Genomic DNA, 13,217 nt, shown 5'->3' on the forward strand with positions numbered 1-13,217 from the left:
GTGGTCGTGACTAATGGTTAAATATGTCATGAGCACATATTTAACTATTTAAGAAACTGCCAACCAGTCTTCCAAAATGGCAATACCATTTTACGTTCCTTTCAGGAATATATAAAAGTTTCAGCTTCTTAACAGCCTTGCCAACACTTGGTATGTCAGTCTTTTTAAGTTATAGCCATTCTAATGGGTGTGCAGTAGTATCTACTCAGGTTTAAGCTCAAAAAGACAATTTTAACTTTGAGCTAATAAGAATAAGCCACAGGCCTACTACTGCTAAAACGTTTAACCCTGAGGGGAAGGTCTTAAAATTTTTCTAGTAACTAAACTCTAGTTTTTAGCAAAGAGGGGAGGAAAAACTCTTCTTCAATAAAAGACTCATTTATGAACCTCATTATTTTTATTCTAAAACCATTTATTCCAAATTTGCAGATATTTTTATAAAGTGCCTTTTGAATTTCAAAAGATTAGAGAAAGCCATAATATATGATGAAACTGGAAATTTTATCAGTTTAACAAATTTAATGAAGGTAATTATGTGTTTTAATGATAAATACAGAACATACAGTTGGGAATTTGGGATATGAAGTGCTTGATTTCAGGCAAGCCTTTTGATTTCTTCTTTAAAACTAAATAGCTGAAGAGTATGTAATTGTGACTTAAAACATGGGTTTAAATGGCAATTATTGTGATTACATTATGTTATATATATTGCTGTCTTTTATGAAATGATCCCCATAGGTTTCAGATAACCTGAAAATTACATAAACCTATGGAACATTTTTCATTTGACATTTTGGGCATGGTTTAAAGGTATAATGTCTGACACATATAATATTTTTAATTGTATTTAATTTATATATACTCATTATATTTTGTAAGATTCCTGATTTGGCTTTAGGCAAAACTTTGAGTGTCTATAGTAGTTTATTGTTCTTTGCCAATCATATGAAATTCTAACCTACTTGATGGCTCCTTGATCACCCTGCAGGAAAATTAAACATTTTGGCTGGTATTGGATAAGAAAGAGAAAAACAGCCCCTGATATCCAGGAGCCAACCTGACACTATCAGCTGGCTTTGGTGCTGCTACAAGCTGGTCTGCTAAACATGAAAACTTCCAGAGGATACTATTTTCAGACAAGGCCACTTTGTGAACACAATGGATCAAGATGAAAAAAAGAGAGAGATCAGACCATAGCTACATCTGAACACAGATAGAACATGAATGTTGTCCAAGCCACAAAACGCCAAATATCCCCCTGTCCTAGGAGTAAGGGCTGCTTCTGTCCCAATTACAGATATAGTCTTACATCTAGTCTCCTCTCTCCATAAATGAGATTACTTAAGATACAGAATCTTTTTTAAAAAATGAGCAAAAGAACTGAATAGACACTTTTCCAAAGAGGAAACACAGAGGGCCAACAGGCAAATGAAAAGACATTCAACATCACTTAATCATCAGGGAAATGCAAAACCACAATAAGATATCAACTCATACCTATCAGAATGACTATGATCACAAAGACAACAAATAACAAATGTTGGTGAAGATGTGGAGAAAAGTGAATCCTTGTGTGCTGTTGGTGGGAATGTAAACTAGTAGAGCCACTGTGGAAAACAGTATGGAGGGTTTTCAAAAAACTATAAACAGAACTGCCATAGGACCCCTGGTGGCTCAGACCATAAAGCCTCTGCCTACAATGCAGGAGACCCGGGTTCGATCCCTGGGTCGGGAAGATCCTCTGGAGAAGGAAATGACAACCCACTCCAGTATTCTTGCCTGGAAAATCCCATGGACGGAGGAGCCTGGGGGCTACAGTCCAGGGGGTTGCAAAGAGTCAGACACGACTGAGCGACTTCACTTTCAATTTCACTTTTTCACCATAGGACCCAGCAATTCTACTCCTGGATATACATCTGAAAGACAAACAAAAAACACTAATTCGAAAAGATGCATGTACCTCAATGTTCACAGTGGCATTATTTACAATTGCCAACCTATGAAAACAACCCAAGTGTCCATCAACAGATGACTGAATACAGATGTGGGGTGTGTTTGTGTGTGTGTGTGTGTGTGTGTGTGTATACTAACCTACTTGATCACTCCTTGATCTCCCTGCAGGAAAATGTGTATATACACACACACATACGACTACTACTGAGCTATAAAAAAGAATGAAATTTTGTAATTTGCAGCAACATGAATAGCCTTGCAGGGTACTATGACAAGTGATATAAATCAAACAAATAGTGTATGATATTACTCATGTGAAAATCTAAAAAATATAATAAATTAGTGAATATACAAAAAGAAGCAAACTCAGATACACAGAACAAACCAGTGGTTACCAGTGCAGGGAGAAAAGGGGGATGGACAATAAAATAAGCTATAAGGATATATTGTACAACACAAGGAATATATCCAATATTTTATAATAACTATAAATAGAGTATAACCTTTAAAATTGTGAACCACTATATTGTACACCTGTAACCTATATACTGTACAACAACTATATTTCAATTTAAAAGATACACAGTCATAGCAGTAACCCCACTTCCTGACAGCACCCAATCTAGAGCAAGGCCTCACTTCTTTAAATCCTCTCCAAAATTACCTAACATGAGCCCAAATCTTATAGTAAGTCTTTTCTAACACTTGCTTACTTAGACATCCCACAGTTACTCATAGTAGATGTTTTTCCTCACTGCAATGAGTAACAAACCAACTTGCTCAATGAAAAACACACATCAAGGTGACCCAAGAGATGAGGTTATATTTTAAATTGTTATTTTTATATTGTTCAAAGCATAAAGAGCCACACAGTACTACATATACAATCAGCTCACCATAAACCCCTTATAAACAAATCCAAAGTTATTAAAATTCCAATTCTATGGTCAGTAGTTTTGATTATAATCATTATGTTCACAGTAGATGGAAAAAATAAAATAATATTTTAAATGCATGCATACCCCATAGGATCAACCTTTACCCTGCCACTTACTATAATAGAGTCATTTGCAAAGCAGCAAACAAATTAGGCTAACTAGGAGCTATTGACAAATGAAGAGAAATGAAACCATAATTGTAGTCTATGTAAAAGATGCTTAACATCCAGATAAAAGTCATTAAAAAACATTCAGTCATTTGAGTATTTCTAACTATACTGACTTTTTATAAAAGCAGCTAACAATAGCAATGGCAGCATATTATAAACTACTAAATGCCAAACTTCAATTAACAATAAAGCAGTAGGTACCTGATGTAATTAGAAAGAGCCCCAGGCCAGGAGATTCAGGGTCTGGGCTTAGTTTTAGGATCAGTTTGCCTTTAGTCACAGACTACATGCCACAGACTAAGACTCAAGTCTTAGGCACAGACTGCTAAAGGTAAGGGGGTATTAAGCAAGCATCTAGCCAAGTTCCCCCCTCATAGTCAAGGAAACTGAGGCTCAGAGAGGGAAGGTGACAAAGCCACAATCATAAAGATATTAGTTCCAGTGCCTCCAACATGCATCCTCAGAACACTATCTCTGCCACACTTTTTGCAAGTGGTTCCTCATTTAAAGAATGAGAACAGTCATCCATGTTTGCTTCTTCCTGGGATGTTGACTGGAACTAACTTGTTGAGTGAATATGCACTTGCTTATATTTAAACAAATTCACAAAATAACTAGTCTTTGGGCAGTGGGTGCAGTATCAGGCAAAATTGTGTTTGGCTACTTGCATAAATCCTCCCACTGGCAAGGGTTTTAAAAGCACATTGGTGGTGGTTTAGTCGCTAGGTCATGTCCTACTCTTACAACCTCATAGACTGTAGCCTGCCAGGCTCCTCTGTCCATGGGATGCTCCAGAAAAAAATACTGGAGTCTGTTGCCATTTTCTTCTCCAGGGGATCTTCCCAACCCAGAAATCAAACCTGGGTCTCCTGCATTGCAGGCAGGTTCTTTACCAACTGAGCTACAAGGGAAGCTTTAAAACACATTAGGGCTGTGTTTCTCAATGGGCACGGTATTTGCATTTTAGGTAGAATATTCAGTTGGGGGGTTCCCCTCCCCAAGTTGCAGGATGTAAAATACAAGGCTGGGTCCCAGCTACTCAAATAGCAGCAGCACTTCTGTGTCAGGTCTGGCCCTAGGGCGAGGCAATTGAAAACATCAAAACTAATGCCAAAAATCCAGGATGAACAAAATACGACCATGTTAAATAAAGACAGAATCAGCACTACTGATTTTCCCTTTTGCCTCAGGCTCCAATATGGCTCAGCATGACACAGTTACTGATCCTGTCTTTATTTAACATGCTATTTTGTTCATCCTGAATTTTTGCATTAATTTTAAAGATACTTCATGGGAACTTGAATAAAATTTGTATCCTACTGTTGTGTGAAAATTGTATAAATCTTAATTATGTTGAATTGGTTCATAGTGCTTTTCAGGTCTACTATATCCTTCTACTTCTCTGTATATTCAATCTATTGGCTTTTGAGAGTTTGATATTGAAACGCCAACTAAAAATCTTAATTAATCTACTTTAAAAAATAATTGTAATATATAGTGGAAGTATATGTAAACTTGTTCTGTATTTTCCCAAGTTTCTTGTAAATGTGTTGTCATATTTCCATAATTTAAAAAATATAAGCAAAAAAATTTTAAATTATTTCATTAAAATATTACCTGGCTGATTACTGAGTTTAGGGGCACCCCTTAAATTCTGTACTCAAGACAAGTGCCTCACTTGTTTTATCATAGTCCAGTTCTCTTCCCAGTCATTGGGACAACTCAAAACACCTCCAGACATTTCCAAAGGTCTCCCTAGGTTGAGGACCTCTAAAATAGGGATTGATTTTTCTCATTTAATAGGATGTCTGAGAGACATGGCTCAGGCCTGAAACGGTAGTCACTTGATGCCATCAGGGCCCTAGATTTCCTTTATCTCTGCTGCATTCACAAGATGGCTGCTGTGCCCCGAGGAATTACGTCCTACTTCCAGACAGGAAAACACAGCAGTAAAAACATATCAGCTGAGCCTGACACCTTTAATTAGAAAAATCACTTTCCCAAGAGCCCCACCCTTTGGCCACCTGATGCAAAGAGCTGACTGATTGGAAAAGACTCTGATGCTGGGAAAGACTGAAGGCAGGAGGAAGAGGGGATGACAGAGGATGAAATGGTTGGATGGCATTACTGACTCAATGAACATGTGTTTGAGCTAGCTCCAGGAGTTGGCGATGGACAGTGAAGCCTGACGAGGTTACAAAGAGTCGGACAGGACTGAGCGACTGAACAACCACAACCACCCTAATAAGCTTTAACTCACGTGTCATTAGCTAGAAGTGAGCCAAGTGGCCAGCCTTAGCTGTAGGGAGCCTGGGAACACAAACGCATGTAAGTGGGCACATCTCCAGCCTGAATAAAACTGGCCTCATTAAAGGGGAGAGTGAAGAAAAGATAAAAGAGCTAGAAATGTCTGCCATGAGGATCACTGCAAATAGTCTCTTCTCTGCTTATAATCTGATGGTCTGCCTGAGCAGAATGTTTTCATGGTCACTTTTAGAATTATGGACAGAAGCTGGAATATTATCTCAGGTTGGGCTCCATAGAAGCAGAGTCTGAAACAGGGGTTTAGGTATGTTTGATTTATTATTAAGGGCATACTCTTGGGACAAACTTGAAAGGGAGTGAGAGGAACAGCCAAGGGAAGGGAAATCATCCAAGGGAGGATGCATTCTCATATGAAATTTTGCCGAGGCTTAATGGACAAGGAGGGCTTCCCTCACAGCTCAGACAGTAAAGAATCTGCAATGCAGGAGAGCTGGGTTCGATCCCTGGGTCAGGAAGATCCCCTGCAGGAAGGCATGGCAACCCACTCCAGTATTCTTGTCTGGAGAATTCCATATACAGAGGGCTCTCTGTATATAGCCCATATATGTAGCCCATATAGGGTGGGCTACAATCTATGGGGTCGCAAAGAGTTGGACAAAGCTGAGCAACTAACACTTTACTTTTGTAACGCACAAGGGGCCATGAGCCTAAATCAAGCATGACACAGAATTGTTCCATGTTAAAGAAGCTCAGCCTTTCACCGTTGACAAATCAGTCAGCCATTTGCTACCCCATCCTATGCTGAAGTAAGTGGCCATGGTAACCTCCCAGGTGAACTCTCTGGGTGATGCAATGTCCACTAGCCAAGACAACACTCCATGGAGGGTTACAAGAATGAGTTGTTAGCCAAAGCACTTGCTGCACTAGCTGTGGGGGGTGGGGTGCCCGTTGGGGGTGGGGAGGATCAAAAGCACTTACTACAGATATTAATTATGATGCACTTTCCAAAAATCTGCCTTTATTTCTACCTTATATTGTTTGAGAAAGTAGCCCTAGATATATTGCTATGATTAAAAGCTGTTAGAAAAGTGTCTCATTTTCAAGAAAAACGATTAACAGGTGTTGACTTGTTTTGTTAAGCCACAAATGCCAAAAGCACTTTATAATTTGCTCTGGGTATTAACCAGGATCCAATCTGTAGTTCACAATCTCATCAGAGCATGTAAATATTTCATAGTCTTAGTGTCTCATTTAAAGCTCAATGAATATTTAATTGAAGTTGACCAACAAAATAACTGAATTATGTTACATTTAGTTAGGCCTGAAATGAGCAAGCTCTTCATTTTCTCAAGTAGTTTGAAGCTAAAATTATTCCAACTTCATGAAATATTCTACACAATTTTATAAGTAATTAAAAGACTGTAAAATAGACTCAAAAGCACATATTAAATATTGAGAAAAACATGAAATAAAATGAATTTTCAACTTTAAATACAAGAGAATAGTTTAATATATTGTGGCCTACATTATTTATTAGGTGGAGGATTAAACTATTCTCAATACACTCTTTTTGACATAAGTAAAAATAGAATCTTTTCTTTGATGCTTGCAAGTTAAATATTCTAGAATGATGATGTGCAAACACCTATAAGATTGATATTAACAGGAAACTATGCATGAGCCACTCAAGTAAGTCAGTCCAGAAAGTGTTTCTGAACCCTAGGTCCAGCATTAAGCAAGGTATATACTAAAAATAATCCAAAAAAGAGAAATATTGAGGACTTCACTGGTGGTTGGGTCCAGAGGTTAAGAATCTGCCTGCCAATGCCAGGGACAAGGGTTCAATCCCTGGTCGGGGATCTAAGATCCCACATACTATAGAGCAACTAAACCCACGTGCTACAACTTCTTAGCTCACACACCACCTCTAGAAAGTCTGTGCAAGATCCCACATGATGCAATGAAGATCCCACACAGCAAATAAATAAATTTTAAAAAGAGAGAGAGTGAAATATTGGTCCACATTCAAAGTAGAGAAGGTTTCCTAAGAAAGAAGCTTTCCCATGGTCTGTTAAATCTCCATAAGTGTCAGAACTGGACTTCAAAAGAAGTGTGTGCTCTGATTGACCCTAACTTGGGTGACATGGAATATGTCACTTCTGCCAAATCTGAAGACATTTTAATTGGAATCAAAGCATTGCCAACTAGTCCCCATGTTAAGGCTGCTAAAAACTACCTGGTAAGTTTAGCATACTAATGTTTGAATTCTTTAGTCCTGAGTTAGTTTTTATTTATAGGACCTAAATAATTTAATAACAATTTCTCGGAAAACAGACCGCAGGGCCATGGTGACACAGGGCTGTGTGACAAAACAGAGCATATCCACACAGCTGCCTTGTGGGAAACAACTGGCCACTTTGGGTTTTCTCCCTTTGCTCTTGGTCCCGTTTTAGAGATTCAAATGGACTGCCTACTTCAATTGTAAATACGCCAGTATATGTGCATGTGTTATGCACACAAACACACATCACAAAAACTCCAGACTGCTGTCTAATAATGGCACCTCTTTCCCTCACTTCCACAATTCTGGCCTATCACCCTTGGTCTTCAAGGGTGGGGAACCATAATTAGTATGGAGAAAAGACAAGGAGGCATTTTCCTGTTGCATTCAATGGCACATTCAGAATCACACAAAATTCTTTAGTTAATGGCAATCGCTAAGCAAAAGTGGCAGTCTGACTAGACCCTTACTGTCTATAGAAGGACACTATCCTGTCCAGGACAGGAGATAAGAGAATGGTTGATAAGCATTCACCATGAAAGGTGATGAACATTAGGCATCCTGTGACCAATGTGCCTGGTCAGAAACAGAATCAGGGATAACTTTTCTTTGCTTAGAGTACTTTTATGTCATTTCAAATGAACATTTACGTTGAGGACTCATTTTCTCAAATCTACTTAATATTTAGGTACATGTAACATTTTAAGACTGCATGTCTCCCAATGTCACGTGACTTACCTGTTTATCGAAAGCCACCCAAGATGGTGAGTCAGTTCCCATTCCTTTAGGAAATACACTGTATTTTGGCTTTATCTTCTGTCCGAAAAGCAGTTCTCCACCTATTCCTGGTTTATCTTCACCCACCAGCATCCTAACATTGTTGCAAAAGCCCCAGTGTTGAGATTTGTGGAATTTCTCTTTTCCCATCTGTGAACACAAAAGACAACCCAAAATGGCCAAAGTTATTCTTTCTGCCTTTTCATATTTGCTTTAAAAGGTAAACATATTTCCCATCATTTATTTTTCCCATTACAAAATGCAAATTAGAGTGGCAAATAATTATGATCAATCTTCACCATAAACTTGTGCCTCATTTTAAATTCAGTTCATTTTAACAAATTCAAAACCTTGAAAAGCAATAAGAACAAATCCAATGCTCCATGCTATTTAAAACATTTCAAAATAACTGTTACTGCAAGTGAACATTTAGGACATTAACTTGCTAATTGGTCTATTCCACTTATTTGCCAAGAATGCAAACAGGGGGAAAAAAAGAAACTTCTCTACTTCAGAGTAAAAAATGTAACAGTTTTCCCACAGAAATCAAAATATTATCTTAATCAAAATGGAGAATAAAATCTTTTCCTCATTAAATAAGTGTCACAGGAAATTTGTCAGAGCTGACATTGTCCTCCTAACTGTAGAACCTTGCCCTCCCTCTTCCCCACTTCCCCTCACATCTTTTCTGAGGATCTGAGCAGAAAGGGCAAAGCCCAGATAATGCTTCCAAGGACTGGCAAAGATGTGGGCCAACAGCAATGTGCATGCACTGCTAGTAGAAAAGTAAAGCAGAAAAATCAATCTGAGGAAAGATATGGTAATACCTAGCAAAGTGAAAGGCATATGCTTGCCCAGACACCTAGCATGTCCACTTCTAAGTATCTTCTGCCCTTTGCATGGGGAGCTATAAATCAGATTATTTGTTACAGCAGTGTTAGTAAGAGTGAAAAATAGGAAACAATCTAAATGTCTATCAGTAGCAGAAAAGATACCTCAATTGTGTTCTCTTTATAAAATGCAATATAAATACAGAGGTCTAAAATTATATGCATCAATATGGACAAATTTCAAAAACTATCAAGCAAAAAAAAGGTAGGACACAAAATTTGATCACTTCATCTTATATGAAGTCTGAAAATATTCAAAAACACAGGGTTGTTTATGGATAATATAAGCATATAAATGATAAGCAGCAAATTCAAATTAATATAATATCCATGATGATGCATGATATATGATATAATAAATATCACATGATATTTATATGTGATATATTAATATATTTGTTGTATCATATATCATATTATGAACATCCATGTACACCACAGCCCTGTAGAAAAAAATAGAACATTTCAGATACAATTAAAGCTGTCTTTCATCCCGTTCCTGATTTCAATATCTGTAAGTCTGCTTCTGTTTTGTAAATGAATTCATTTGTATTTTTTTAAAAACTAGATTCCACATATGAGTGATATCATATGATTATTTGTGGATGAACACACTACTATATATATGACAGAAAACCAACAAGGACCTACTGTATAACACAGGGAACTCTACTTGATATTCTGCAGTAACCTATATGAGAAAAGAATATAAAAAAGAATGAACATATGTATCATATATGTATAACTGAATCACTTTGCTATATGTGTGTGTGTGTATGTGTTTGTGTGTCTGCTCGGTCATATTCAACTCTTTGTGACCCAATGGACTGTAGCCCGCCAGGCTCCTCTGTCCATGGAATTTTCCAGGCAAGAATACTGGAGCAGATTGTCATTTTCTCCTCCAGGGGACCTTCCCAACCCAGGGATCAAACCCACATCTCTTGCATCTCCTACACTGGCAGGTGGATTCTTTACCACTGAGCCACCTAGGAAGCCTACCATATATGTAAAACTGAATCACTTCGCTGTGTAACTGAAAGTAACACAGTCTTGTAAATCAATTATGTTCCAATAAAAATAAAATATTTAAAAAATAAATATAAGCCCTCTCTCAGAGTTCATGCTCCTTGTCTCCCTCTCCAGAGGTAACAAGTATCCTGAATTTGCTGCTTGAACTTGAATACTTTGCCAGGATTATGTAGATCCAGGGCAATAGCCTCTTGCAAAGCATGATGCATTGGCAGGAAGTCTGAAAGGAAGTTCAAAAATACTTTGTTTCAAGGCAACCTATGAAATGGGATAAAATATTTGAAAATAATATACATGAAAAGGAATTAATATCCAAAATATAAAAAGAACTCATACAACTCAATAACAAAAAATCTGATTAAAAAATGGACAGACGATATGAACACATATTTTTCCAAAGAAGATATTCAACTGGCCGACAGGTACATAAGAAGATGTGCAACATCACTAATCATCAAGGATATGCAAATCAAATCCATAATGAGATACCACCTCACACCTGTTAGGATGGCTATTTTGTCAAAAAGGTAAGAAATAACAAGTGCTGGCAAGGATGTGGAGAGAAGGGAACCCTTGTGTACTGGTGGTGAGAATATATATTGGTGTAGCCACTATGGAAAATAGTATGGAAGTTCCTTTAAAAATTAAAAATAGAACTACCACATGACTCAGCAATTCTACTTCTGGGTATTTATTCAAAGAAAATAAAAATACTAACTTGAAAAGATATGTACACCCCATGTCCATCTGTCGCATTATTTACAATAGCCAAAAGAGAAACAACCTAAAGTGGTTACTGACAGATGAATTAATATTATTATATTATTCAGCCATAAAAAAGACTTGCCACTTGCAGCAACATGGATGAACCCTAAGGGCATAACACTAAGTGAAATGTCAGACAGAGAAAAACAAGTATTATATGATTGCACCTATATGTGGAATCTTAAAAAGAATAAAAAATAAACAAATTCATAGATACAGAGAACCAACTGGTGGTTGCCAGAGGTGGAGGGTGGGGGTGGGCAAAATGGGTGAAGGTGATCAAAATGTACAAACGTTCAATTATAAAATAAATAAGTCATGGGGATGTAATACACAGCATGGTGACTATAGTTAATACTGTACTATTGGTATATATTTTAGAGTGTCAAATAGAGTAAATCTGGAAAATTCTCATCACCAGAAAACAAAAAACTTGTAACTATTGTGTGATAGTAGATGCTAACCAGACTTATTGTGATCATTTTGCGATATATACAAAGATGGAATCATTACATTTTACACCTACAACTAATATAATGTTATATAAAGAAGGCTGAGCACTGAAGAATTGATGCTTTTGAACTGTGGTGCTGGAGAAGACTCTTGAGAGTCTCTTGGACTGCAAGGAGATCAAACTAGTCAATCCTAAAGGAAATCAATCCTGAATACTCATTGAAGGACTGATGCTGAAGCTCCAATACTTTGGCCACCTGATGCAAAGAGTCAACTCACTGGAAAAGACACTAATGCTGGGAAAGACTGAGGGCAGGAAGAGAAGGGGGTGGCAGAGCATGAAATGGTTGGATGGCATCATCGACTCAATGGAAATAAGTTTGAGCAAACTCTGGGAGATAGTGAAGGACAAGGAGGTCTGGTGTGCTGCAGTCCATGGGGTCACAAAGAGTTGGACATGACTTAGCCTCTGAACAACAACAAATTAATTAATATTAATAAAAATTAAATACCCAAAAATTAAAAGGCAAATACAAGACCTCATTTTTTCACTAAGGCAGCCTGGAAGAACAGGGAAGGGCTTGAGTAGCCTTGCTCAGGAGAGTCAGGGCCACACAGATGCCCCAGGAAGACAAACAACCCAGGCAGAAGGCTGCTGAAGGAAAGCTAGAGACAGTGGTTAGGATGGTGACCAGCAGCCTGGCTCTGTCCCATAGAGAATCCATTGCTACAACCTCCACCACCACCCCACTCCCCTCTGACACACACTCACACAACACTCAGTTTACCATAAGTCAGTCCCAAATCACCATAGCAAAGCAAAAGTTGGGTTGGTTAAAATGAATGGTGGAATAACATTGAATTTTATAATAATGTCCCTCTTTCAAAGCAAGTATTTTGGGTAATCACAAACTCATCTCAGGTCAAACCAACAAATGTTTGTTAAACATTTACTATATTCCTAACTTTCTGCCAGATACGCATGCATGCATGCAAAGTCACTTAGTCATGTCCAACTCTTTGCAACCCCATGGACTGTAGCCCACCAGGCTCCTCTGTCCATGGGATTCTCCAGGCAAGAATACTGGAGTGGGTTGCTGTGCCCTCCTCCAGGGAATCTTCCCGACCCAAGGATCAAACCCAGTCTCCTGTGGCTCCTGCATTGGCAGGCAGGTTCTTTACCGCTAGTGCCACCTGGGAAGCCTTGCGCCAGATATAGTATTTAAAATAAGCATAAAACTCAGCCGTGCCTTGAAGAGGAAACCCACCATCTGGCCGAGGAGTCAAGATTTAGATAACTAATAGGAAGCAGTAGACTTCCATTTTTGACCACTTACCATGAGCTATACCATTTGCATACATGCTCAGTCGCTCAGTCGTCTCCAACTCTTTGCAACCCTGTGGACTATAGCCTGCCAGGCTCCTCTGTCCATGGGATTTTCCAGGCAACAATACTGAAGTGTATTGCCATTTCCTCCTCCAGGGGATATTTCTGACCCAGGGACCAAACCCACATCTCCTGGGTCTCCTGCATTGGCAGGAGGATTCTTTATCACTCTGCCACCTGGGAATCTTTATATGCATTACCAAATTTTGCCATCACAAAACTATGTGATAGGCATTATTACAGCCATTTTACAGAGGCAGAGACAAGTTGACTAGCACATCCATGGTTATATGGTAAATAGTGGAGCCT

At 38.3% G+C, this 13,217-nt stretch overlaps 1 protein-coding gene across 3 annotated transcripts in view; it reads right to left on the reverse strand.

Annotated features, from left to right (window-relative positions):
- The window catches only part of EFHC2 (EF-hand domain containing 2), a 238,223-nt gene that overhangs the window by 187,218 nt on the left and 37,788 nt on the right, over window positions 1-13,217 (reverse strand). For all 3 annotated transcript variants that reach the window (XM_086386696.1, XM_086386695.1, XM_086386694.1), the window contains exon 2: window positions 8,346-8,534. In XM_086386696.1, coding sequence (XP_086242822.1) covers window positions 8,346-8,534 — 189 coding nt within the window. The remainder of the gene's footprint in view (window positions 1-8,345; window positions 8,535-13,217) is intronic.

The sequence above is a fragment of the Bos grunniens genome, chromosome X, assembly GCF_055505025.1.
Source record: "Bos grunniens cultivar Pamir isolate PY7600 chromosome X, Bosgru_T2T1.0, whole genome shotgun sequence".
In the NCBI taxonomy this organism is placed as follows: Eukaryota; Metazoa; Chordata; class Mammalia; order Artiodactyla; family Bovidae; genus Bos; species Bos grunniens.